Source organism: Emys orbicularis, chromosome 5 (genome assembly GCF_028017835.1).
Source record: "Emys orbicularis isolate rEmyOrb1 chromosome 5, rEmyOrb1.hap1, whole genome shotgun sequence".
NCBI lineage: Eukaryota > Metazoa > Chordata > Testudines > Emydidae > Emys > Emys orbicularis.
In genome coordinates, this window is record NC_088687.1 from 30965759 (window position 1) to 30992450 (window position 26692).

Genomic DNA, 26692 nt, shown 5'->3' on the forward strand with positions numbered 1-26692 from the left:
TTAATAGTAATTATTATAGTGTCAAACATTTACATGGCAATCTACCAACAGATTGAGGCACGTTTCTTGCCCTAAAGTATTTACAATGTAAGTGAAAATAAAGAGGAAAAAAAAAAGACTAGACATAAAATAGCAATTAAGATTAAAAAAGAAAAAAAAAAGAGTGCGGAGAGATTATTTCAGGTTAGAACAGGAAAGGAAAGATTCCTGAAAGATGTGAGTGGTAAGGAGGGATTAGAGGAAGGAAGCAGCTGACAATTGTCTGAAATGGGAAACCATGACAAGCACAGGGGACAGAATAAGGCAGGAGCAATATGAAGGGACCAGGAAGGAGAGAATAAAATGGGGAATAACAGAAAATGAGAGCAAAGAGGCACAGTAGGTAGGGAGTGAGAATATATAGGACCTTGACAGTAAAGACGAGAAGCTTGAATTTGATGCAGTAAGAGACAGGAATCCAGTGAAAGGGTTCACAAAGGGAATAACTTGGTCAAAACAGCAAGTTCCATATTTTTAAAAGAAAAATAAGATATTTTAAAAGACAAAATACTTAGGTATGCACATTACAGTGGGATTTCCTCCAAGTGACCTAAGGTGCAGATTCTAAGTAAGGTAGCTGTTGTGCTAACACTATTTGGGGGGGACATTCAGGATGTAATTTTTAAAGCTGTGCAGCAGTGAGGCACACAATTGTTGCTGCACAGTTCTAATGACCAAGCTCCCATTGATTCAATTTTGCACGCAAAGCCATATGTCTGAGACCCTAAAGTGTAATGCTTCATAGGCAAGGTCCAGACTTTGAGCTTAGATGGAGTTTACCACCAGCTTTGGGCTGCATTCCCAAGCAACCTGACTGCAAGAAGACCTGGTCCTGGCATGCCGGGGGCCACTACCGGCCTTACATCGTCCATGGGCACCTCTTAACGGTTTCATGCCCTCTTGAACTTAAGAGATGCCCATGAACGGTGTGAGGCCGGTAGCGGCCCCCGGTGCGCCAGGATCAGGTCTTCTTGGTGTTGGGTTGCTTGGGAATGCAGCCCAAAGCTGGTGGTAAACTCCATCTAAGGCTAAATACTGGCAGGAGACTGCTAGTCAACAAGTACTGTAAGGGAAAGTTGATCCAGACTTTAGGGGTACTCAGCTGGACGTGGGGGTGTTGAGCTGCAGGGTCTTGGTTCAGTACACTAATTAAAAATATCGGGTCCGGGTCTGAAATTTCCAGTTGGCTCCTGCCCCCTGAAACCCCCCAGTGCTGGTGCTGGTTGGATCTGGGGTCTGGCTCAGTCCAGTGATATAAAACCAAAAGCCCAGTTACTGCAGCGAGGACCTGGTTGGATTATTGCTATTTTTCTCCCCACCCAACGGGAGGAGGGCAGCGGGCTGTACTGTACAACCCCGCTGAGCACACGAGGGGCTGGGGAGAGCCCGGGCGGGCGCGCCCCCTGGATCCCCTCAGCCTGCCGGGAGCCGCACGGGCTGCCTAGCCCGGGAAGGGGCGGTGGCCACTGAAGGAGGGAGGCGGGCTAGGGACGGGTGGTGCAGGAAGCAGCGGAGGAAGAAGACGAGCCGGGGAAGGCTGCGGTGTCTGTTAAACTCCAGCTTTGGGGGGGCCGCACTTCGAGCCTTTCTTTGTGGCCATGGCGAGCTCCAAGCACCGGCGCATCGGCAGCAACCCGGGTAGGGCAGGAGAGCCCGGCCCGCGGGCTCCGGGCACTAAGGAGCACAAAGAGGCGAGCGTGGGGGGCCGGCGGGGGGCGGCAGAGCCGTGGCCCTGCGGGGACCGCGGGAGGACCAGGGCTGCGCTGCTCCCCCTGGGCTCGGGGGTGGAGGGACATTGTCTCTAGGGGCGCAGGGGGAAGGCACCTAAACCCCATAGTTCCCACATGGGGGGGGCCTCTCTTTACTGCCGCTGTGCTCCGCTCCTGGGCGGCTCTCTGCAGAGCTTGGGGGGGAGGGGGGTCTGGCCAGGCTGGGCCGTGCAGGGCTGGCGACCATCGCCCACTTGACCTTGCCCTTGAGAAGGGAAAGTGAAAGGCGAGAGCGGAGGGAGCCCGGCCCGCTCTTTGTCTCCGGCTCTCAGCCCAGGGCTCCTGCCTCGCCAGCAACACAAACAGCTTCTGCCCAGGGTCCCCAAGGCGGCCGCCGCCCTGCAGCCCCTAGGGCAGGGATCTGCTGTTCTTTGCTACACTCAGTGCTTAATTTGTAATGAAAGCGGTGCCCCGGGCTCAAGGAATGTTTTTTTACTTTCATAACTGATGGGCAAGGGAGAGGTGCTGGGGCTATGAACTGCCAAGCCTAGAGGTGCCAGAGCAAGCCCGGGCACGAATTAAACACTGGTTACACTGCACCTAGTCTTGCAGTGCCAGGCAAACCAGTGATTCATAAACAACTGCCACCTTTGGTTGGCAGGTTTCAAACAGGATGCATAAAATGCCCACTATCCACTACTTATTGATATTGATTGAAGGAACCAGAGGAAAATTGTTCCCACGCATACATTGCACATTAAATTAATAAGATGGGAAGTAGTTCACGCTCAGTCAAACTAGTGTTTTCTTAAAATAAATGAAAGCAGGTTTGCAATGTATGACACCTGTAGTTATTGATAAAGGTGATTTAACAGTGCCTTTAAAAGTTATTTTCTTTCTCTTCTAAAGAACGGTGTCATTTAAAAAATTTATAGCACCTCTTATTGTACCCAGGGCATGTAAAACACCTGTTAATACATGCATCTCTATTAACCGAAAATCAATTAGAAAGGAATAGAACTTCGCAATGACTATGCTCCCAGACCTCTTCCCCAACCATGTTTTCAGAACTGGTATGAGTAGTAGACTGCACAAAAGATTGTTTGCAAAAAAACAAAAAAATACCCCCACAAACCAACAAAAAAAAACCCCAACCAAACAAAATCCCTTCAAACTTCAAAATATTTACCAGTTATGCCATTGTAGTTACAGCTGTATAACCCCATGCCGACAAACTTATTTCAGTGTAAGAGTGTCTTTTCCAGTTTATCTTAACCACCTTCCCAAGCAACATATACTAAACTGAAAAAAGCCACTCTTATACCGGAGTAAGGATTTGTCTACACGATCATTTTTGTTGGTAAAACTTTTGTTAGTCAGGGGTGTGAAAAAACACCCCCCTGACCAACATAAGTTTCACCGGCAAAAGTGCTGATGTGGACAGTGCTGTGTTGGCAGGAGAGGTTCTCCTGCCGACATAGCTAACGCCGCTTGTTGGGAGTGGTTTAATTATGCCTGCAGGAGAGCTCTCACCTTCCAACAAAGAGCGGCTACACCGGAGACCTTACAGTGGCATGGCTGTGGCGGTACAGCTGTGCTGCTGTAAGGTCCCTAGGGTAGATATACCCTAAGAATGTTCACTTGGGGAATGATACCAGTATAACTATATCGGTTTTAATTCACACCTTAGCTTATTCCAGAATAACTTTCCCATGTATACAAGCCCTTAGTTTGCAACTAACTGAGTGGGTACACAATAATGATGGTTTTTTATTTAATATTGTATGTATTTTAGGAGCACCCCTCCTGTTAAAACAAAGTTTCTGTGGAGAGGGGTGTGGTTGCTTAGTCCTCCGTGCACCCTGTGGCATACCCTAGCACAGGCTAAAGGGCAGCATTGGCACTGCAGCTGATTCAGAATGAGATTAAAGAGAGTGTAGCTAGCACTTTGAAATTTGGACCCATGCTGTCGGATACATTGCCCTCTACCCATGCAATCTGCTTCTTGCCATTGCAGGTACATTTACTGCTCTAGCAACCAAACCCTGCCATAAAGCTACAGAGATTTAATAGAATCATAGAACTGGAAGGAACCTCGAGAGGTCATCTCGTCCAGACCCCTGCACTCAAGGCAGGATTAAGTATTATCTAGACCACCCCTGACAGGGGTTTGTCCAACCTGCTCTTAAAAATCCCCAGTGATGGAGATTCCACAACCTCCCTAGGCAATTTATTCTAGTTAGGAACTTTTTCCTAATGTCCAACCTAAACGGCCCTTGCTGCAATTTAAGCCCATTGCTTCTTGTCCTATCCTCAGAGGTTAACAAGAACAATTTTTCTCCCTCCTCCTTGTAACAACTTTTTATGTACTTGAAAACTGTTATTGTGTCCTCTCTCAGCCTTCTCTTCTCCAGACTAAACAAACCCAATTTTTTCAATCTTCCCTCATAGGTCATGTTTCTAGACTTTTAATCATTTTTGTTGCTCTTCTCTGGACTTTCTCCAATTTGTCAACATCTTTCCTGAAATGTGGCGCCCAGAACTGGACACAATATTCCAGTTGAGGCCTAATCAGCGTGGAGTAGAGGGGAAGAATTACTTCTCGTGTCTTGCTTACACTACTCCTACTAATACATCTGTCAAGGCTGTATCCCCACTTTGAACTTTAGGGTACAAATGTAGGGGCCTGCATGAGGACTTCTAAGATTAACTACCAGCTTAGTTCTGGTCCGCTGCCACCATTCCCTACCCTGGGAAGCTTTTAGAAACTTTTCACCAATTCCCTGGTGAATACAGATCCAAACTCCTTGGATCTTAAACAAGGAGAAATTGACCCTTCCCCCCTCCTTCCTTTCACCAACTCCTGGTGAAAACAGATCCAAACCCCCTTGGATCTTAAAACAAGGAGAAATCAATCAGGTTCTTAAAAAGAAGGCTTTTAATTAAAGAAAAAGGTAAAAATCATCTCTGTAAAATCAGTATGGAAAATAACTTTACAGGGTAATCAAACTTAAAGAGCTCAAAGGACCCCCCTCTGTTTTAGGTTCAAAGTACAGCAAACAAAGATAAGCACTCTAGTAAAAGGTACATTTACAAGTTGAGAAAATAAAGTAAAACTAAGACGCCTTGCCTGGCTTTTTACTTACAAGTTTGAAATAAGAGAGACTTGTTTAGAAAGATGGGGAGAACCTGGATTGATGTCTGGTCCCTCTCAGTCCCAAGAGTGAACCACCCCTTAAAACAAAGAGCACACACAAAAGCCTTTCCCCACCCCAAGATTTGAAAGTATCTTGTCCCCTTATTGGTCCTTTGGGTCAGGTGTCAGCCAGGTTACCCAAGCTTCTTAACCCTTTACAGGTAAAAGGATTCTGGAGTCTCTGGCCAGGAGGGATTTTAGTACTGTACACAGGAGAGCTGTTACCCTTCCCTTTATAGTTATGACAACATCCCAGAATGATGTTTGCTTTTTTTGCAACAGCATTACACTGTTTACTCATATTTAGCTTGTGATCCACTCTGACCACCAGATCCCTTTCTGCAGTCCTCCTTCGTAGGCAGTCATTTCCCATTTTGTATGTATGCAACTGATTGTTCCTTCCTAAGTTGAGCACTTTGCATTTATTTTTGTTGAATTTCATCCTATTTACTTCAGACCATTTCTCCAGTTTGTCCAGATCATTTTGAATTTTAATCCTATCCTCCAAAGCACTTGCAACCCCTCACAGCTTGGTATCGTCCGCAAATTTTATAAGTGTACTCTCTATGCCATTATCTAAATCATTGATGAAGATATTGAACAGAACCAGACCCAGAACCGATCCCTGCGGGACCCCACTCGTTATGCCCTTCCAGCATGACTGTGAACTACTGATTACTCTCTGGGAACGATTTTCCAGCCATTATGCACCCACCTTATAGTAGCTCCATCCAGGTTGTATTTCCCTAGTTTGTTTATGAGAAGGTCATGAGAGACAGTATCAAAAGTCTTACTAAAGTCAAGATATATAACGTCTACCACTTCTCCCCTATCCACAAGGTTTGTTACCCTGTCAAAGAAAGCTATCAGGTTGGTTTGACACGATTTGTTCTTGACAAATCCATGCTGACTGTTATTTATCACCTTATTATCTTCTAGGTGTTTGAAAATTGATTGCTTAATTATTTGCTCCATTCTCTGGGTACAGAAGTTAAGCTGACTGGTGTGTAATTCCCCGGGTTGCCCTTATTTCCCTTTTTATAGATGGGCACTATATTTGCCCTTTTCCAGTCTTCTGGAATGTCTCCTGTCTTCCATGACTTTTCAAAGATAATTGCTAATGGCTCAGATATCTCCTCAGTCAGCTCCTGACACATTGACTTATACCCATGGGAAAGAAGGAAAAGGTGTTAGAGGAGGGCCCCATTGTACGTGAATCTGCTTCAGATGAATATAGTTAGCTTGTGATGCAATAGACAACCTCTGGCATTCAACTCATACCCTTGAACAGTCACCACACACATGTTAGGAATCATTAACTATAGCTTGCATCTGAAGAAGTGAGGTTCTTACCCACGAAAGCTTATGCTCCCAATACTTCTGTTAGTCTTAAAGGTGCCACAGGACCCTCTGTTGCTTTTTATAGCATCTCAGGTTGTTCCCTTCAAGCCAGTCATCTGTTTTTCTTCTTTCTTATTCTTAAGCCCCAGTGAGATTCTCAAAGTAGCCATTTCCCCCCACCCCCATCTTTCCAGTGAGGACTGATCCAGTTGATGTTCTCAGAGCATGCAGACTGGTTCAGGCCCTGCACAAAATACATCCACAAGTACATGCTTGTTAATCTACTCAGTAAACCCATGGTTAGTGCACTCACCTGGGATGTGGGAAACCCAAGTTCAAATCCATCCTCTGTTTGATGTGGCACAGATACTTGAACCCAGGTTGTCACATCCCAGGTGAGTACCTGGGTAGTGGGTGTTCCTCTCCCAATCTTTCCTTTGGAGCTGTTACACCTTAAATATTTTGGAGCAGGACCTTCCCCCTCTCCCACTTCCCAGGTGATGCCCTAAGCACTAGGCTGTAGAGTCACTCTGTTTCTGTGGCCTGGTGATATAGGAGGCCTGAGTTCCTGCTTTAAATTCCCTGCTTGATTTGCAAACAGGATCTTCCCACATCCCAGATGAGTGCCCTAACCACCGGGATATGGGATAGACTGACCTAGAAACACCCCACCACTGCTTGTCCCTGGCTATCTTTTGTGCAGGGCCCTAAATAGGAGGCATGTTCTGAGAATATCTACTGGCTTGGTCCCCTTTAGGAGATCGTTTGAGAATGCCACCAGGTCTTAGGTGTGACTAGGACTTCAAGCAATTTGGTAGCACCAGCAATTCCCATAGGAGAAAACAATCTAGGCCTCAGTAAATATACCATTACCTTGTGGTTGCAATCATTGATATGTTTTTAGTGCCCAAGGATTCACTTAGAGTTAACCAATAAGGAATACACAGATTTGAATAGCAGTAAGCTTTGAAAGGAATGTTGTCACTTCACTTGGCCCAAATTTTAGATATTGTAAAAAAGAAACTTTTAATATGTGATTTTCAAAGGAGCCAATAGAAATTTAGGTTCCCAGATCCTACTGAATTCCAATGGAAGTTGGGTACCCCTCTAACTCCCTGATGTTCCTTTGAAAAATCCCAGCTTTACAAGACTAACGACCAACAGAACATTTTCATTAATTAAAAAAATTAGAAACTTTAAAAAAACCAAAAACAAATGAACAGTTCCAAGCAGTGTTTGCAATCCAAATACTGTAGAGGTTTTCTAGTTGAGTATGTGAATCTCAAAAGTAAAAATGACTAGAAACTGATTAAACAGAAATTAAATTAAGAGCAAGCAAGAAGTCCTCTTTAGTTTTCTTTAGCCTGAGACCCAGCAAACAAAGGGTATCTTACCTCAGTCAGATAAAACTCAACACACAACATAGCTTACTTCAGCATAGTTCACCAAGAGACAACTCCTTTGGCTCAGCTGTTCTCCCTTGAAGCTTATTTTTCTCAAGCCCCCCTGCCTAATTCTTTCTTTCCCTTTTCTGGGATAATGAGGAATTCATTAATTCCCCACAGCTTGCACTTCCCTGCATATCCCATCATTAAGCACATGTAGTGGTGGCCCTTCCTAAAGAGGAAGGTTAACTTTTCCTTGTCAACACTGAGATAGGCCCAATACACCGATCACAGAGACCTTAACTATGTATTTGCATACTTAGGTATGTTTTTTGGGAGAGGTTGGCAATTAAGTGGAAACTTGACTTGTAATTTCCAAGCTAAGGAAAGATAGTTTTTAAGGGAAACAATAATGTTTTCACGGGTTGGGTGTACTTTGGCTGAAGTGATACTTTATCAGCTTTAACTCCAGGTTTTCAGGCAAAAACTATTGTGAGTCTCATACACACACGCTCTCTGTAATAGTTTTTTGTTTAGGATTCTGAACTATGTTGTTACTGCTAAGTTCAGCTGTGTCTACGTTAATACTTTTCAGCATTTCTCCCATCATTAGTCTAGCACCCTTGTTGCAGTTCTTCTGGTGGTAGCCGCAGTGGACTTGCTAGTGTAGACAGGCTACAGGTGTTTCCTACACTGTTCCACCTAACCTTGACAGTTAGACAACATGATGGTAAAAACACTGGCAACTGGTCTACACTAGCATTTCCACCATTGCTGTCACCAGTAGAGATATACCTGTGCTAGATCAATAATAGGAGAAATGCTAATGTAGACAAGGCCTTTGTGACTTGATTTCAATGGTAGGGTACTGATGGGGCAGCAAAGGGCAAAAAATAATCACAAAAGTTAACAAACATGGTCTGTCATGGCTGAGTGCTATGACTCCATTCATTTGATTTATTACAGAAACAAATTATGAAAGGGTGTGAGTTGTGTAGTATAAAAATGTGCTCATATTTTCCTTTTTGCAGCGGATACATTGTATGTTATGACAGTGACATTGTGGTGTTTTCAATTGCAGGGCAAATCCAGGTGGATAGTGGGCCTGCTTTAAATACCAAAGGTACAGTAAAGTGTATTACTTTCATAAAATGGCTAGGTTAAAAAGAGTATTGTGGGCTGTCACACTTTTGGTAATATAGATGGTGAGATATCTTCAGATCTATGGAGACACTAACGTATAGGTGGGAGAAGATGGGAACAGCACATAGTTGACAGCTTTATCTTTAACATCTTTAGAACAGTAGGTCCAGCTCTGTTTTCCTTGTACACTCAATAGTGTTATTAATTTCAGTGGGAGTTTTGGGTGTACTAACATGGCTGATGTACGTATTCTATGCATTTTAGCAGAAGAAAGGGTGTGAGTTGTTTGCATGTTTTAGAATTTTTCTGCTAGTTGGATGTCCTTATACCTACATCACTTACTAAATTGTTGAGTGACACAGCTAACCTCAAAGAAATGCTTAGTTTCAGGCTGATTGCATCATGTATTTAAAAGAAGTGCCACTATGTGCTAGAAATTAAATAGCGTATTCAAAAGCATGCACAGTTTTTGCATGAACTTACAGAGGCTGTGTGTTAAAATAATCAGATGGACAGCTTGTCATTTGCATATGCAGTGTCCATGATTGCAGATATATAATTTATGCATCCGCATTTTTGCAATTTTAAAAATCTGGTCTTTTGGGGGTCACATGTTTAAGAATGGCCTCCAAAAGTAAACCCATAAGATTGTGCACCCCAATAAGCGTTAATGCAAATCAAGTGATTTCATGCCTAATTATCTGGCCTGTGTATGAACTGCCTTGTTTATGTTAGCAAGTGTACTTTACAAATGGTTGCACATACTCTACATGTGAGTCCTTAAAAAAGAAGTGCTGGAATGGATTTCCAGAACTATCACTCATACGTGATAGTAACGGGACCCCACCAAAAAAAGTGCCAGAATGGCATTCTGGGGTGTTGCAGTGTAATTAAGTTTAAATTTGAAAATCTCCCACTTCCTAAGATATCAAATTTTCTTTTAATAACTGGGTGAGTAATTCAAACACCCTTTGGCTCTCTTTTTATTATAGGTGGAGACCAAAACGTCACAGAAACAGATGCCTTTGAGAGAAGGTAAATGCCTTTGTTTTAATCAGAATGACTAAAGACGGTAATGGAAGATAGAGACGTGAAAGTGAAACTCAAAACATTTATGACTTGGGTTTTTTTAAATCTTTGTTAAGACCCCAAGCTGAGTACCCAAGGCGGCCCTCTAATGTTACAGAACATGTGTATCAAACTCCTACATATCAATGAAGTAGTAGTGTTCATTATTATTTTATTATGGCACCATCCAGAGGCCCTAGTAAGGATCAGAGTTCCATAGTGCTGGACAGTGAACAAATACATATAGTAGGAAGGGCTAGATTAATGAAGGGGACTTAGGCATTGCAACACTAACCTCCTGGGCAACCTGCTAATTCATGGTCCCAAGTTAGGTACCCTGGTTTCCCACACAATGCATGGGGAGAGTTAGATTCCTAAGAATGGGATTCACTGGAGCCAGCAAGCTGATTAGGGAGCTACCTAAGCTAGCCAGGAGTGAAATGCAGAGGAAAGGGGTGTGTTTAGGGCCCAGATCCACAAAGGGATTTAGGTGCCCAAGTTCCTGGTTGAGGTGCTGCTGTGATCCACAAACCCCCTGCTCAGCTGCTGCCTAACCTTGTAGGCGCCTAAATTTACTTGGTGCCTAACTTCTGCTGTAAAGGTCTGTTGGTGCAGTAAGTTTCTGTCTCTGAGTGTGCGCCTAAGTCCCAGCATGATCCTCCAACCAGGGGAAGACAGTCATTCCCCCACCTCTCTTGCTGGTGGGGTCAATGTGGTAGAAATACTCAGAGCATGATGATCAGATCTGGCCCCAAATAAATCCAGCTTGAGGATAGGGAGGTGGTGCTGCCACTCTTACAACATTCAGCCCAGTGGCTGGTTAGAGCACTCGCCCAGGATGTGGGAGACCCAGGTTTAATTCCGTCCTCTCTGCCTTGAGAGAGTGGGGGAGAAAAAATTTGAACAGGAATCTCCCACCTCTCAGGAGAGAGCTCTTACTGCTGAGCTATGGGATATTCTGGTGGGGGTCTCTCTCAAGCTCTCCTGTTGAAGCCCGTCCGCTTTGTATAAATAGGTATAGTCACTGGGACAGAGAGAATGATAATGACTCTTCTAATCTGGTAGTTAGGGCATTAACCAGCTCTCTCTTGCCCAATAAATATTTATTTATGCAAAGTGGAACAGCTTCAACAAGAGTGACTGAGGGAGCCTACTTCAGAATACCCAATAGCCAGCCGGTGAGGGCTCTCTTGGGAGTGGGGAGACTTGTAGTCAAGTCCCTGCTCAAAAGCAGGAGGCATTCAATTCTGGTCTCCCCCATACCCAGGTGAGTGCCCTGGCTATTTGGCATAAAGGGACTAGCTTCTCATCAGAGTTGTGAGTGGTGCCTAAATGTTGGAGTTAGGCCCCTAATTCCCCTTCTGAATCTTTCTGAAAAATCAAAACATTTTGTAAATGTCAAAACGAACCATTTCTACATTTCCACATTTTTTTCAACTGAAGCAGTTCACAAAGTCAGCATTAATTTGTCAAAATATTTCGGTCAGTCCAAATCTGCATTTTTTCAGGGAAAAAAGTTTCAGCTGAAAAATTTCAGCTCTTAATATTCATGTGTGTGAACACACAAACACACACACACACACACACACACCTCACTGCTGCCGCTTCCCCCATTACCTGTTTTGGGAGCGTCTCTTTGTTCCTAGTGGTGGCTCTGCCCCCCGGCCATGAGAAACAGGTGATGCATGTCAAGTGTGACAGGGATAGGAGAGACAACCGTCATGAAACTGCATGGATGTCACCACAACACAATTCGTTGGGAATTGAGCGCTCATTTGAAATTAGGTTAGTGCATTAATTTTTTTTAATAGAGTATTTGTATTTTAAAAGGATTAAAGTAAAAGGTACATTCCAGATACACCTCTACCCCGATATAACGCGACCCAATATAACACGAATTTGGATATAACGCGGTAAAGCAGTGCTCCGGGGTGGCGGGGCTGCGCACTCCGGCAGATCAAAGCAAGTTCGATATAACACGGTTTCACCTATAATGCGGTAAGATTTTTTGGCTCCCGAGGACAATGTTATATTGGGGTAGAGGTGTATAACTTTATGGAGGAGGAAAGGGAACTAAGAAATACAATATGTGAACAACAGGCATATACTGCACATGTAGGGAAACAAATTGTCTGAAAAATACATACAATAACACTCTATGTTAAGCCCTTTCCAGACGTGTCACTGCTGGAATGGGGGCAGATCTCTGCTCTAAGGGTAATACAAGCTAAAGATAGAAGTGCCCACTTCTAACCATCAGAAAAATTAGGTGCTGGAACAGCCTTCCAATGAGAGTAGTAGGGGCAAGAAACGTAACTTGTTTCAAGACTGAGCTTAATAAATTTATGGAGTTAATGGTATGATGAGATTGCTCACAAATGGCAGGTGGCCCTTCCGTGACTGCTATTAGTCAATATCTCCAATGGCCAGAGATAGGACATTAGAGGGGAAGAGCTCCGAGTTACTACAGTTAGTTCTTTCCCAGGTGTGTGTCTGGTGGGTCTCATCCACATGGTCAAGGTCTCACTGATAGTCATATTTGGGGTCTGGTTTGAACTAGAGTAAATGGTGGATTCGCTGTAACTTGAAGTCTTTAAATCAAGATTTGAGTAACTCAGCCAGAGGTTATGGGCTTACTTCATGAGTGGGTGGATGAGATTCTGGGGTCTGCGATGTGCAGGAGATCAGACTAGATAATCATGATGGTCCCTTCTGGCCTTTAAGCCTGAGTCTATAAACAAAGATTTATTATTTTTATGAATCAAGTAGATTTACTATAAACCCTACTGCAGAAGTGGGTCTTTCAGAGGGACTTAAATGTGGACAGGGTAGAGACTTTGCAGATGAGCTCAGGAAGGTCGTACCATTCATAGAGGCAGTGTGTAAGTGATTAATAAGGAAGAAATACAGGGGAAACTATGCCGAGAACCAGTTCTACAGATATTGAGATGACATGCAAGAATTGCATATGTCCTCATACCAGCCATTTTCACAGACTTCATTCAACACCATTCTCCAACCATTAGCGCACCCATCAATTAACTTTTCCCCTCATCATCTTTCTTCCTGCTAGATAATATCCAGGACCCAAATGGCCCTGGTTATATGTTTAGAACAGTCCACAGAATTTCATTGCAAGTCTGTTCTGCTTATCAGAACAATTAGCAAATCTATATTTTTATACATATTTTATACATTATGGGCTAGTGAGACATATGCACATACAATATTTGACATATTACAAATACATATAATACAAATGGTGGGGGCAAAGTGTGAGAGAAAGTTGCTCCCCACATAGAGACAGCAATATAGGGAATAGCGACTGAGAAGCAGCCTCCAGCTATGTCTTTGTTTACTGAAAACGTGACATGGTCAGTCCTAGGGTGCCAAGTGTGATAGCCCAGGTTGGGTCACACTGCCCTACAACTGGCTCTAGTCATGCTAGCTATTTTTGACAGGTAAGTATTTGGTTTCAGGTCTTCTCAGGTGGAATGTTTACTTTTGTCCCGATTTCATGGGAGAAGCTGTTTAAAAAATTGCTTCCTAGTGGGTGTTTGAAAATAGCTTTTTAGTATGCATCTCAAGTTAGACAGGGATCACTGTTTCATTCCATAAGATAATTTCTTTCTTCAGTAGATTCGGATAAGTTGTATGCACCAAATATTTATGGCTTGTATTCATTTTTTTAAAAACTGTGGCCTATTGTGGAAATTTATCTTTTAGAAGTCCACACCGTCGCTGCTCAAGTGATTTGGAGGCTATAGCAGGTTATACCCGACATAGTTTTCCTATTGGTGGAGGTTGAATAATTAAGGGGAAGAAAAATGCCCCATCTTTCTCTACCTTTTTCCCCCTTCTTGATTTTTGCGTACTGAGCATGGTGATGCTAAGAGCAGAAATGCTGAATAGTACAGACTTGTAACTGAGTCACTGGTATTAAGGACATTTTGATTTCATCTTGCTTGAGTTATTTGGATTTAGGTAACTTGTCTCAGGTGAGCCTGGACGAAAATCTCTCTCTGTCCCACCAGCATAAGTACCTAACATCGCAATGTTGTCTTCAGAAAGTTATGTGACTATTTAAACTGCCATGTTCATGTTGCATATGATTCAGTAAACAGTAACTTCAAACAAAATTCTAGTTAGTGCACACTTACATTATCAAAAGGTGTCTGCACTATGACTTTTAAAATAAGAAGTCTGGCTAAACTGTGAAACCTGGAGAATCAGTACAGAGTTCAGACTCCATTTTAATTTATCATAATGTACCTAGTTATTGCATTGGCAGTCTTCTGTCCTGGAATTCAATAGATAATCCAAGCAAACAATGAAAGTTACAGAAACAACTTTTTAAACTCAGAATTTACTGGCCTTTATCTACTGCAGCCAGTTCTTTAATGATATTTTTGAATGACTCATTTAATGTGCCCCAGATTTTCAAATGTGACTAGGGATTTGGGTACCCAACATCTATAGTCACTCTTGAAAATCTTGGCCGCTGAACATATGTAGGTGAACTAATAATTATTTATTTGTTAATTGAAAGGCATGTTCTCTCTTTGTAACAGCCAACCATTTGATCCAGCAGCACAATACAAAATGAACCACAAGCGAAGAGGGGTTGCTTTAATCTTCAATCATGAGCAGTTTTACTGGCACTTAACACTGCCAGATAGACGTGGCACACTTGCAGACAGAGACAATCTGAAACGCAGGTAAGATGCTATTTGGCTGCTTTACAGAAGGATACTATTTTTAGATAAGTTAAATAAAAATATGCAATTCAAAGTGATTTGTCATGAAAATTATATAAGCAGCTCTAAAATAACTGATTTCATTGACATAATTGTGACTGAAAGATTTTGCACAGTACCCCATGATAAAAAGAGTTAAATGTCTGCTTCTGCTCCCTTTGAAATAATAGGCAGAACCCCCATTGAGTTCAGTGGGGACAGGATCAGGCCCTGTGCAAATAGACTGCTGAGGTACAGGCAGCCATCAGGGTGAGGAAGACTAAGTGGTGACCTTAATTTTTAAAGGCTTTTTAGTATTGTGTAACTAAGCAAACAATGTATTTTTCTGTCTCAATATCATGGGGGGGAAAAATGGAACACATATTTTTATAGGTTAATATAGAAAAAAGGTAAACTTGATTGTAACGTCACAAACTGGTAGGAAGTGCCGGGGGGGGGGGGGGGGGGGAGGAAAGGTATAGTACCTGAAATTACTTTCAACTCATTTTTTGTAATTGATTAGATTTCAAGCTGATTGTGCCCATTTAATATTATTTGGCAACATTAGTTTATCTTATATCTCTAATGCATTCAAGCCAAGTGATGGCTGGATGCAAATGTCTACTGTTGAGATAGAAGTTCTAAATATGAGTCTTATAATTGTGCAGCTTATGGTAGGAGATAAATTGGCTTTTGTTGATTCACATCTTGCACTTCCCGTGATTCACTAAACCAGTAACCAGTTTGAGTAAGTGATGTGAAGTTCAACTAAATCTGTTTAATACCTTATGCCGTCCAATAGCAGAGTAGTTCAAGGACAGGTTTGTAGGGTAAACAGATGTGCTGTATGATACAATTTCAAAAACTGACTGCAAAGTTAAGAAAGTTAAGAAGCCTTTATTCCTATTCACCTAGCAAGTGCATGCAGTTCTAGCTGCTAGCAAATGCAAAATAGGCAACTGGTAGTTACCAAAAAGCAGCTTTAGGGAAGCAGGGCAGCTTTGCAGCCAAATAAAGCTCTAGGAACAATTGTGCTGTACATCCGTATGTTTATGTAGCTAACTCAAGGAGCCAGTATAGTCTAAGCTTAACCATATGCTATTTTACAACAATTTAGATATGCAAAAAGGAAGGGATATGTGACTTATAGAAAACACCCATGTCTCCTAGCACTAGTTGTCTTCCGCTGTGGACTACCAACAAATTTCAGACTCTGCCATCACTGACAATATTAGATATAGAGAGACATAGTAGGTGAGGTGTGACACGGGTTGGATCACAGAAACCCGCTTGGGACTGCCACCTGATGTGCTGGGACTACCTCTGAGTCCGTTTTCCCTGGCAGCTTAGGACTTCAGGACTCTGCCTGGTTGTGCCAGACACGCTTGCCTGCTGCAAACACAGATCCAGGTCTGAACCACGTCCCCCACAAGCTGCAGGCTTAACTGAAAACAGCTTAAGAAGTGCTCCTGTCTCCAGCACCCAATGGGGTCCAAACCCCAAATAAATACGTTTTACTGTGTATAAAGCTTATACAGGGTAAACTCATAAATTGTTTGCCCTCTGTAACACTGAAAGAGAGATATGCACAGCTGTTTGCTCCCCCAGGAATTAATTACTTGCTCTGGGTTAATTAATAAGTAAAAAGTGATTTTATTAAATATAAAAAGTAGGATTTAAGTGTTTCTGAGTAATAACAGACAGAACGATGTAAATTACCAAACAAAACACACAAGTCTAAGCCTAATAGTCTAAGCTTCTTTGGCAGACTAGCCTCCTTCTAGTTTGGGTCCAGCAATAACTCACACCCCTGTAGTTACTGTCCTTTGGAGGGGTTTCCCAGGGGCTTATATAGTCTCTCTCTTGTGGGTGGAAACCCCTCTCCTCTCCTGTGTAAAATCCCCTCCACAAGATGGAGTTTTGCAGTCACATGAGCAAGTCACATGTCCATGCATGACTCAGTTCTTTAAAGGCCAATGCCACATTCCCAGGAAAGCTCAGATGTGGATTGGCATCTTTCAAAGTCCACTGTCAGCTTAAGTGTTTCTTGATTGGGCACTTACTGAGAATAGTCTTTTCTCAAGAAGCTGACCAAATGCTTCACTGAGACTACTTAAAATCAAACAAGTACATAGCCAATATTCATAACTTTGAATACAAAAAGATACATGCATACAAATAGGATGAATATATTCAGTAGATCATAACCTTTGCAGAGATATGTTACATTGCCTATCTAGCATAAAACACATCCCAGTTATGTCATATTTACACTCATAAGCATATTTCTATAAAGCATTACGGGGTGCAACGTCATAAGGTGTAATATTTTTTTATTGGACCAACTTCTATTTAGTGAGAGAGACAAGCTTTCAAGCCACACAGAGCTCTTCTTCAGGTCATCCCCAGACTTGAAGAAAAGCTGTGTGTGGCTTGAAAGCTTGTCTCTCTCACTAAATAGAAGTTGGTCCAATAAAAAATATTACCTTATGTCTCTAATATCCTGGGACTGACACAGCTATAGCTACACTGCATACAATATTAGATGTAGTAATTAGAAACACATGTCCCTCAAAAGAAGTGATAGCAAACCCACTATTCCATTCACAAGAAGTGCAGTTCCATAGTGAATTTTGTTTTAGCCTATGGAACTATGCAACAACAACACATCATGGTGTTGAGGAAATGAGTAAAAATGGGTAAAGCACCCAGGCTAGGCTGGCATTGACCTGATGTCTATAAAGTAACCAGTTACAATTGTAGTAGATTAGCACAGAGCTCACAAGGGAAGTGGCTGCACGTAACCTAATCAAAAGCTTAATACAGGGAGGTGGCGTAGCCCAGCATCAGCATATTTCAGGACATGATTAAGTTTTTATATCATGTTTATATTAAATTTCTGATTTGATAGTATTATAACCCTTCAAAAAAAAAAAAAAAGTCCAAAATTGTCATTTTGGCTCATAGTTGCCTGAAAATGAAATTACATTTTGGCAAAAATGGAAGTTCTACTTTATTTCGCATATTGGTTGGTTTTCAGACAGGTCCCTGGGTGAGTACCTCAATTATTTGTGTTTTCTGTTGCTCTTAACAGAATTCCTATTTCATAAGAACACCTTCACTTTATAAATTACTTTTTTTGTTTGTTCTATGCATCTTTAAGACACTCCTGGGTATCAGGTTTGGGTACCATTACATAAATTAACATGGATATCTATTCTCTCAAGGAAAAGGTATAAAGTTCCAAAGGGAGTAACAAAAGCAGTGGCATTTTTAGCATAACTCACAAAGGATACTTATTAAAATGTGTGTGTTTAATGATAGTTTGACAGAGCTTGGATTTGAAGTCAGATGCTTTGATGACCTTAAAGCAGAAGAGGTGATGCGGAACATTTATGAAGGTAGGAGACCATGTAGTAGGTATGTCTTAGCCTGCTTGCAGGAGCGGTTCTAGATAAAATTGTATTTCTCCGTCATTATTAAGACAAGTTCACTGTAACTTGAATTGTTTCCCTTCTATGATGAAATCCCATGACACAAAAAGACTAAGGAACAGAAAATATATTATTTTATACCAGTAGTATCTTCACTGGTATTGCATTGCAAGTGTTGGAATTCCCAAGATGCATCTATGACCAACAGAAGTAGTGTTTACTAAGCATCTCTCTAACTTCCAGTAGACTGGATCCTCTGCTTGTATGGATCAGTGTAGTTCCAGACTTCAGCAGAGCTATGCTGATTTACAGCAGCTGAGATGCTGACTCAACATATTTAGAATAGGACTGATTTGAGATTAAATGGCTACATATGGTTCTGAGTGGACTAATGGTGGGGTGTTTAATAAATACTGTAAGCTTGCGTAATCATCTAAACACAGTTCCACTATTTTAGTGTCAACGGACAACCACAGTGATGCTGACTGCTTTGTGTGTGTGTTCCTGAGCCATGGTGAAGATAATCACGTTTACGCCTATGATGCTAAAATAAAAGTTCAGACAGTGACAAACATGTTCAAAGGAGACAAATGCCCGAGTCTAGTAGGAAAGCCTAAAATATTTATAATTCAGGTAAGATCTCTGTTCTTGAATTTGTGTACTTTTTCCCCCAATGGTACAAAGGACAGTTCTTTTAGGGATAACTTCTTCTCAGGTGGAAAAGGCGGTGGTTATTATGACACTTCCAAGAGGCAGCTTGCTACTACCTGCCCTTAGTGAGTCCCCCACTCTGCTTCACTGACACTGCCAGCCTCATGCACCTGCTTCTCTCACAAGGGTATTCCCACACTTCTTTTCAAGCTGCTGCTTACACACAGAACACCCCCCCTGAACTGATCTGTAAGGCTACTACCCTCTTCTCCTTCCAAAAGTGGAGAATAGGTCAGTATGGTGTCTGCTATGCTTTGATATTTCTAAGTTGGTGCCTGTCACTATTAAACAGCTTGCTCTACCAATGAAAGCCCTGGGGATGTACAAGCAGGACAAAAGGTAGTTCTTTCTGAACTTAGTCACATAAATGAAGAACATCTAAACAAACAGGAAGAGCTTCTGCTTTCAGAATTTAGTTCTGTGATGGCTAAGTGTACTTGGCAGATGAGAGGATTCAGCAGCTTTTTCTCCTGCTAGGCATGTCGAGGAGATCAACACGATGACCCAGTCATTGTTCACGATGCAGTGGACAGTAGTGTAGACAAGTCCAATGTCAATGAAACTGAAGTGGATGCTGCAGCTATATATACTTTACCTGCTGGTGCAGACTTTCTAATGTGCTACTCGGTTGCAGAAGGTATGTTGTTATTTTGCACTTAAGTTTCTAGCATCTAAATCCTGCAGGAGTTATCACTGCTGTTTCACTAAATATAGTAGGCTTGCAGAGTTTCTTCATCACACAATCAAAACAAGAATTCAAGTTCCTTAAACTTACCACTTTGCATGTCTGCATTAGTGGTGTTGTCTCCCCCACATGGTGTAAAGGCTTGAGAATAAATGAAAATATGCCATCTAACTTGCAATTTTTAAATGACTTTGAACTCAAAGCATACTGATCACATCCCTATCACTGAGCTACCTGTCAGGAGGAAATATTCTTCTGCACTTCTAGCGGCATGTCATTTGGATGTGATTTCTTAAACCTCCTCACACAGATGGGTGCCCTCCCCAAACCATCTCATTCCCAATCCTGAAGACTCTCCTGTAATTCAACAGTGGGTGAATTTACAGAACTGTTTCTGCTACTGAATCAATATTGCACTCAACTTAACATTACCTGATGTTGGAAAGGTATAAAAATATTAATACAAAATCTTTTTGCAAAATATTGTATAAAGTCAAAGGGCAAAATTAATCACTAATGTGCAACTCCATTGACAGAAATGGAATTGCACCCATTATAAGTTATGAGGAGAGATTAAAAAGACTGGGACTTTTCAACTTGGAAAAGAGACAATAAGGGGGGGAGGCGCTATGATAGAGGTCTATAAAATCATGAATGGTATGGAGAAAGTTTTGTTTCTCTCTTCACATAACACAAGAACCATGGGGGCTCACCTGATGAAATTAAGAGGCAGCAAGTGTAAAACAAACAAAAGGAAGTACTACTTCACACAACACACAGTCAACCTGTGGAACTTGTTACCAGGGGGTGGGGTGAAGGCCAAAACTATAATGTGTTCAAAAAAGAATTAAATAAATTCATGGAGAGTAGATCCATCAGTGGCCATTAGCCAAGATGATCAGGGATGCAACCCCATGCTCTGGGTGTCCTGAGCCTTTAATTGCCAGAAGCTGGGAGTGGATGACGGCATGGATCACTTGATCACTCACTTGCCATGTTTTGTTCATTCCCTGTGAAGCATCTGGCAGTGGGCACTATTGGAAGACAAGATACTGGGCTAGATGGACCATTGGGCTGACACAGTGTGGCCGTTCTTATTAATCCCAGGTTAAATCTGATTATGCAAACTTGCCAAAGTACTGTTTTTATCTCTAACATCTGAATACCCAAGATAGCATAAACAGTGCAGAGACGTATATCTAAAACTTATCTGCAGTCCATGAACATGACTGGCAAGAAATAAATTGTGATATTGAAAGTTATTAACTGTGGCTTCTAGTCTTCAGTTAAGGTTAAATGGAGTCCTATGCTCTTATTTCCCAATAGGTTACTATTCTCATCGTGAAACTCTAAATGGCACCTGGTATATTCAAGACTTGTGTGAGATGATAAGAAAGTATGGTTCTTCCTTGGAATTCACAGAACTTCTCACTCTGGTTAACAGGAAAGTATCTCTTCGCAGAGTGGATATGTGCAGAGACATGAATGCAATAGGAAAGAAGCAGATTCCTTGTTTTGCCTCAATGCTGACTAAAAAATTGCACTTCACTCAAAAATCAAAGTAGATATGCCCATCTGTGAGAATGGCATCTTATTCAGATTCACTCCAAAAATGGAAAATATCTTCATCACTTAAGCTTGTAGTCTAGAAGATCACTGAGTGAAGGGGTTGTTCTCTTGTTCAGTAGTTTATAACATGATTTTCAATATAGCTAGAGAACTGCACAGTTATTCACATCATGCATTTTCCTTAACAGGACTATTTTCAAAAATGCTGGGATCAAATTTCAGGAGCCATAATTTAAATACTTTTAAAAAACCTTTCTAGATTAGAAATTATTGCTTTGTTATAATAAATCAGCACCGCAGCAACTGCAGTCTCAGGGAATTTTGGGAGAAATAATTGTAACACTGATTTCTGTGTAATAAAAATTGCAAGGTGCTCAGATCCCATGGTAATGAGGGTCATATATGTCCTAAGAAAGAAAACACTTTTTAACTAGTTTTTTAAAATGTTCTGACTTGCACTTGAATGACACCTTGTCTACTTTCTAACTGCATTCTAGCATTTTGTAACTTTTTTCACAAATTTTTAAAACTGCATTAGAATATAAAAGCTTTTTTTTTTTGCACTGACATTAATTTATGAGGAGTGCAACTAAGGTATGTTTGTAATTTTTCTGTATCTTAAAAATATTTAACACCTACAACGCATTAAAAATGTGCAATGTGTGTTTCACTAGACTCCAAGCCCGTGTGATATTTTGTCTTCAATTTTAGGGGAGGAACTGAACATCTAAGAAGCACTGCTGTGTTTGGGCTCTTCCTTACTAGATCAATACCATCTCTTCACTGAACTTTAAAGAACTGCTGTAGTTAGAAAAATGACAGCATGGGGTTCCATTTATTCTCTCTCTAATTTACACAATAATTATAGTCAGTTCACAATCCAAGAGACTTATCATCAATCAAAAAACAAAACAAAAAACCACCCCCAAAACACTATTCTTTCTGCCTTTTACTTCATCAAGAATAGTAAACTCAGATTGCCAAATCTTTTACCTGACAAATTTATTCTGCATTATTTTAAATACCCTCTTAGAAATTTGGAAGTCTTCATTGCTTGGTTAAATATTTTCCCACAATCTTTGAATATGGGAAAATAACATCTTTAAATAAAATGTGTATTTAAACTTATAGTACCCTGAACACTGCATGCCAAACTTTAATCTATTACTGCAATAGCACCCTGAGTTTATACTAGTACTAGTCAGGAGAGCATACAAATATGTTCTTCAGCCCCCTGAAGAGTAGCATACATGTCATGCTGTAAAAATTAATACACAATACAGCCTGATTTAAGAAAAACTACAGGTGACTGACTTGGTGTCCGAAATTTTTTGTTGTTTTAGATTTAAGGTACCATATTATATAGATGTCCAAGACTTATAGTATATACTGACCTAAGACTGACTAGTTTTATCATTAATTTTATTCATTCAGTATATAAATCGCATACAACTTGATTAGGATAAATGATCAAAGCATCTAACAAATGTATTTCTCTAAAAGGAAACTGAGCCAGTTCCCCCCCCTCCCCCACCAATTTGATATTAGATGTAAACTAACCCTGTATATTCATTCTAATAGGTATCTTTCTAAAAATTTATTCTTGCTGTGTAACTTAAAATCAAATAATGCAGAGGATCTTAGTCTGTGGTTCAAGGTTTCTGTGCTCTGATTTTGTCAGTTAAGACAGCACCACTGCCAGAAGTTAGAGCCATGGAGAGAGATCCAAGAAATGGTTTCCTTAATTCTGGGTCAGGGATTCCCTCAACTTGGGGCCTTAAGCAACTCATTTAACGTCTATACGGTTTAGTTTCCCCATCTGTAAAATGTGGATAATACTTATCCACTTTCATAAGTGGCAAGAGGTTCTGGATGGGAGATGCTGCAGAAGTATAGAAATAGAGTTAGTATCACAAAATGAGGACTATGTTTTTGGCTCTGATTCAGGATTACTTAACCACATGATTTAAAGTTCATCTCTGTTCAGGAAAGCACTTATCATAGAATCTCAGGGTTGGAAGGGACCTCAGGAGGTCATCTAGTCCAACCTCCTGCTCAAAGCAGGACCAATCCCCGGACAGATTTTTGCCCCAGATCCCTAAATGGCCCCCTCAAGGATTGAACTCACAACCCTGGGTTTAACAGGCCAATGCTCAAACCACTGAGCTATCCCTCTCCCTTTTTAAACATGGACTTTCCTGAATTGGAACTTTAGACAGGAGACCTGTTCAAGTATAAAAATACATTTGACCATAAATACCAGAAATCTTTCCATGACATATCACACTTTTGAGCTATTCCTCTGCTGTTATTAATAGTCCCATCAAAAATAGTAAAATGCTTCAGTACACTAGAACACCACACTGACTCTTATGCCCACATCAATTTACTAAAACGGAGAGACAATTTTATTCAAGATCTGAATGCATATTTTGAAAGGTTTCTTTATTTCAGGAATTATTTTTTAAAAATCTAATGATATAATAGTTTTAATCAACATTTCTAGTAATGTTCAGAACTATAGTGGTCAAAAATATTCAGTTTGCAACATAGAAACTAAATATTGTAATCGGTGTTGGAAACGACAATTCAGTTATGAAAAAAAATTAGTCTTTGTCATTAATTTCCTGTATTGGAAGTTGCAGATGTAGGGGCTGATGCAGGCGTCTCAGGGACTCTTCAACCTGTAAACACAAGAGAGAATTAAATGGAAGATGTTCAGTGTCCATATTTATCCCTTTTAGTCACCCCTAATTTGTACCTTCTTTTCATACTCTCGATATTCTTTCCCTGTAGCCAGGTTTTTCGTTTCTGAGAAGACACTAACCTTATGACGCAGATTTCCCACAATAATCACAAGTGCAGCCTCCTGGTCATATCACTCTAGGGATTACCATCCAAAAACAATTCCTGCCATCGGTGAGTTAATCTGTCAGTCAACAGACCGACCAATGGGAACTGCAGACATACAGATGCACAAACATCCTCCTTCCAGGCAACTGAATGTAGGACCCCATGCATAGTGCACTGTCACCTTCAGTCCAAAGCCTAGGAAAATTTATAAAGTCCATTTCCTACAACAGCAGGACTGAATTATTTTACATGCTCTAGCATAAATTGCAAAATTCACACTCCAGACTAATGTCAGATAGTGCAAATATTTTAAAGCCCCAGCCTTGATAAAAGGAACTAGTTTGAATCCTACACAATTTTTTTAAAAAAACTTAACTCCATCCATTCACTAAGGGTTCTTGATCAAAAACCCAATAAAGTCAAGGGAGAATTTCCATTTACTTTAAATAGGCTATAAATCAGGGTCCTTTTTATTATTGTGGACTGGAGGACTCTCTCTATTTCTCATGGAGCAGTGAAGATTTTCCCCAGTTCCATATCACTGCTACTATGGAAGATGGAAACTGGAGAGAAACCAGCTTATCACTGTTGAGCAACAGAAGTGAGTGACTTGTTTTCATCCTCCCCCCCCCCAGCCTCCACAGGCTGCCTGAGCAGTGCTGCAAATTTCCATTCTTAATTCCTTCCTTCCAGCTTTTAAAGAAACTCCAGGTAATCTGTTACATATGCACATTTTTAGCATACAAAATGAAAATGCATAAATAAATAAATCTAAAAGCCACTTTCCAATTAGCTCAAGATTTACTGAAAAGTCTTAAATGGTGAGACCACAGCATCATTCACTTACACCAAGAGACTTATTAAAATACCTCTGCCAGTGCCTCTTTTAGCTTGTTATACTGTTCCACATCAAAATGTTGGTTTCTGGATTTCCGGTAGAAGTAGTGGAGGAATTGCCTGTCTTTAATATCTGGGTAAACATAATCCTGACAGATAGAAAAAGGACACAAATGTTTGGGTTTTTTGGGCAGGCAGAGGGTTAGGAGTGCAAAGACATTTGTACAGATGGAGTTAAATCAAACTAACCTACATAAAAAACAACTCTATAGTAATTAGAGGAAATCTAAACCATGACAAATAAATGACCTTATTTTCAGAATGGCTGAGCACTCACAGCTCCCATTGGAGTCAATAGGTGAGATTGTCAGAAGAGACTAAGGAAGTTGGATTCTTGACTCCCTAAGGGTCCTTTGAAAATCCCAGACAATGGCAGCATCTGAAAATCAGGCCATTAGTATTTATCAATTTATCCCAGAACTACCTCAACCCTCCTGAAAGTCAGCAGAAAGCAAGAGGAGCAGAACTAACTCACAAACCCAGCTCTCAACAAACTAGCTGAGCTCCAAAACCCAGCATCCTTCCCCACCTGATGTTTCATATGTACTATAGGTTCCATATGTGCAAGTATTGGATTTTCACCAACTATGTCTATACCAAACAAAATAAAAATGGGGGAGTGCATTATTGAATATGCAGCATGAAAAGGAAGACAAGTTACTATCCAACTATATGCTTTATAGTACGTTGTAGGATCCCAAACATTTAATGGGCAAAAATGTAAGTTCCTTTATATTGTACAGAAATTGATGGCCATTTCCACATTCTGCACTTCGTCCAAGTTCTGGGGTTTTGCTGTTCAGGAACCCTTCCCCCGCCTCTAAACATGCCTCCCTCCAACTCGTGACTTCTCCTTTGCACATCCAAGAGCAAGAAAGGGAGATAGGCCACTTGAGAAAAATCTGCATCTTGCTCAAGGAAATAAAGTAAAGCTATTCCAGGAAAAACAGCTGAAAAACTTCCCAACAGCCTGGCCTCCTGCATCAAGTGACATATGAACTCCATCAAACAGAAAAAGCAACTGATGGGTTTGCCTTCCTGGCCCACTACTAGGTTGCATTCCTTGACCAGCCCTGCTTTAGTACTTGCACTTTCTATGTAGAGACGTAGGAGATACAGTTACCATCCAGGCCACATACAAAGAATTGAACGAAAGAGGATAGTTTTCATTTTCAGCATCAGATGGCATCCCCCTGGTCACTAATTGCAATCAGGATTTTTAAGTGCAGCTCAGATGAGCAGTTTGTCCCTGAGCAAAACAAAGTTCCAGCCTGAGTGCAGTTCTACATAACGCACACACAAGCTTTGATGTTTAAATACATAGGGGAATTTATTATGAAAATCAGTGTAAGATGACTTCAGACATGTTTATATAATGGGACTTACCTGTTTAGTAAGTACAAAGTAAGCATAGAATGCCAGGGCACTCCCGTACGTGATAAAATATGTCACTGGCTCCATTATATCCCATGAATAGACCCACCACGTGAGCCAGGCCAGGGCTCCACCTTGAGTGGACAGTAGTGCTAAGCCAGTCCATAGGAGCCTATTGGTCTTTGAATCTGCACTTGTTGCAATTTTGGCTTTCATCTAGGACAAAAACATTATTCATTCAACATGCGGATATTAATTTCATACATTCCTCTGACACAAGGGAGAGAACATATCCCAGTATGTACTTTCCGCCTGGATCAGAGCCTGCATTCAAGACTCCTACTCACTTTACTCCTGGGGGAATTCTGCACCAAAAAATTAAAAATTCCATGTCAAAAAAATAAAAATTCTGCACACAATATTTTAAAATTCTGCACATTTTATCTGTCAAAACAACACAATATAATCGTGCCAGTTTAAATTATTTTGGTAATTTATTTCAAAGTATCTGTCGGCAAGTATGTCTATAACAATGCAGACCAAAAAAAAAAA

The 26692-nt window shown here is 41.0% G+C and overlaps 2 protein-coding genes across 3 annotated transcripts in view; one reads left to right on the forward strand and one right to left on the reverse strand.

Annotated features, from left to right (window-relative positions):
• The first annotated feature begins 1537 nt into the window (after positions 1-1537).
• On the forward strand, positions 1538-21688 carry CASP6 (caspase 6). The gene is made up of 8 exons (XM_065404847.1): positions 1538-1677; positions 8752-8793; positions 9806-9848; positions 14453-14599; positions 17942-18018; positions 18509-18684; positions 19240-19399; positions 20774-21688. The coding sequence occupies exons 1-8, from the start codon at positions 1638-1640 to the stop codon at positions 21010-21012; spliced, it is 924 nt and encodes a 307-aa protein (XP_065260919.1). The 5' UTR covers positions 1538-1637; the 3' UTR covers positions 21013-21688.
• A 1760-nt stretch (positions 21689-23448) lies between these two features.
• Positions 23449-26692, reverse strand: part of MCUB (mitochondrial calcium uniporter dominant negative subunit beta) — a 92188-nt gene continuing 88944 nt past the window's right edge. For both annotated transcript variants that reach the window (XM_065405218.1, XM_065405219.1), the window contains exons 6-8: positions 26153-26356; positions 24739-24855; positions 23449-23700 (exon numbers count right to left, since the gene is read on the reverse strand). In XM_065405218.1, the coding sequence (XP_065261290.1) occupies positions 23623-23700; positions 24739-24855; positions 26153-26356 (399 nt within the window). In that variant the 3' untranslated portion in view covers positions 23449-23622. The remainder of the gene's footprint in view (positions 23701-24738; positions 24856-26152; positions 26357-26692) is intronic.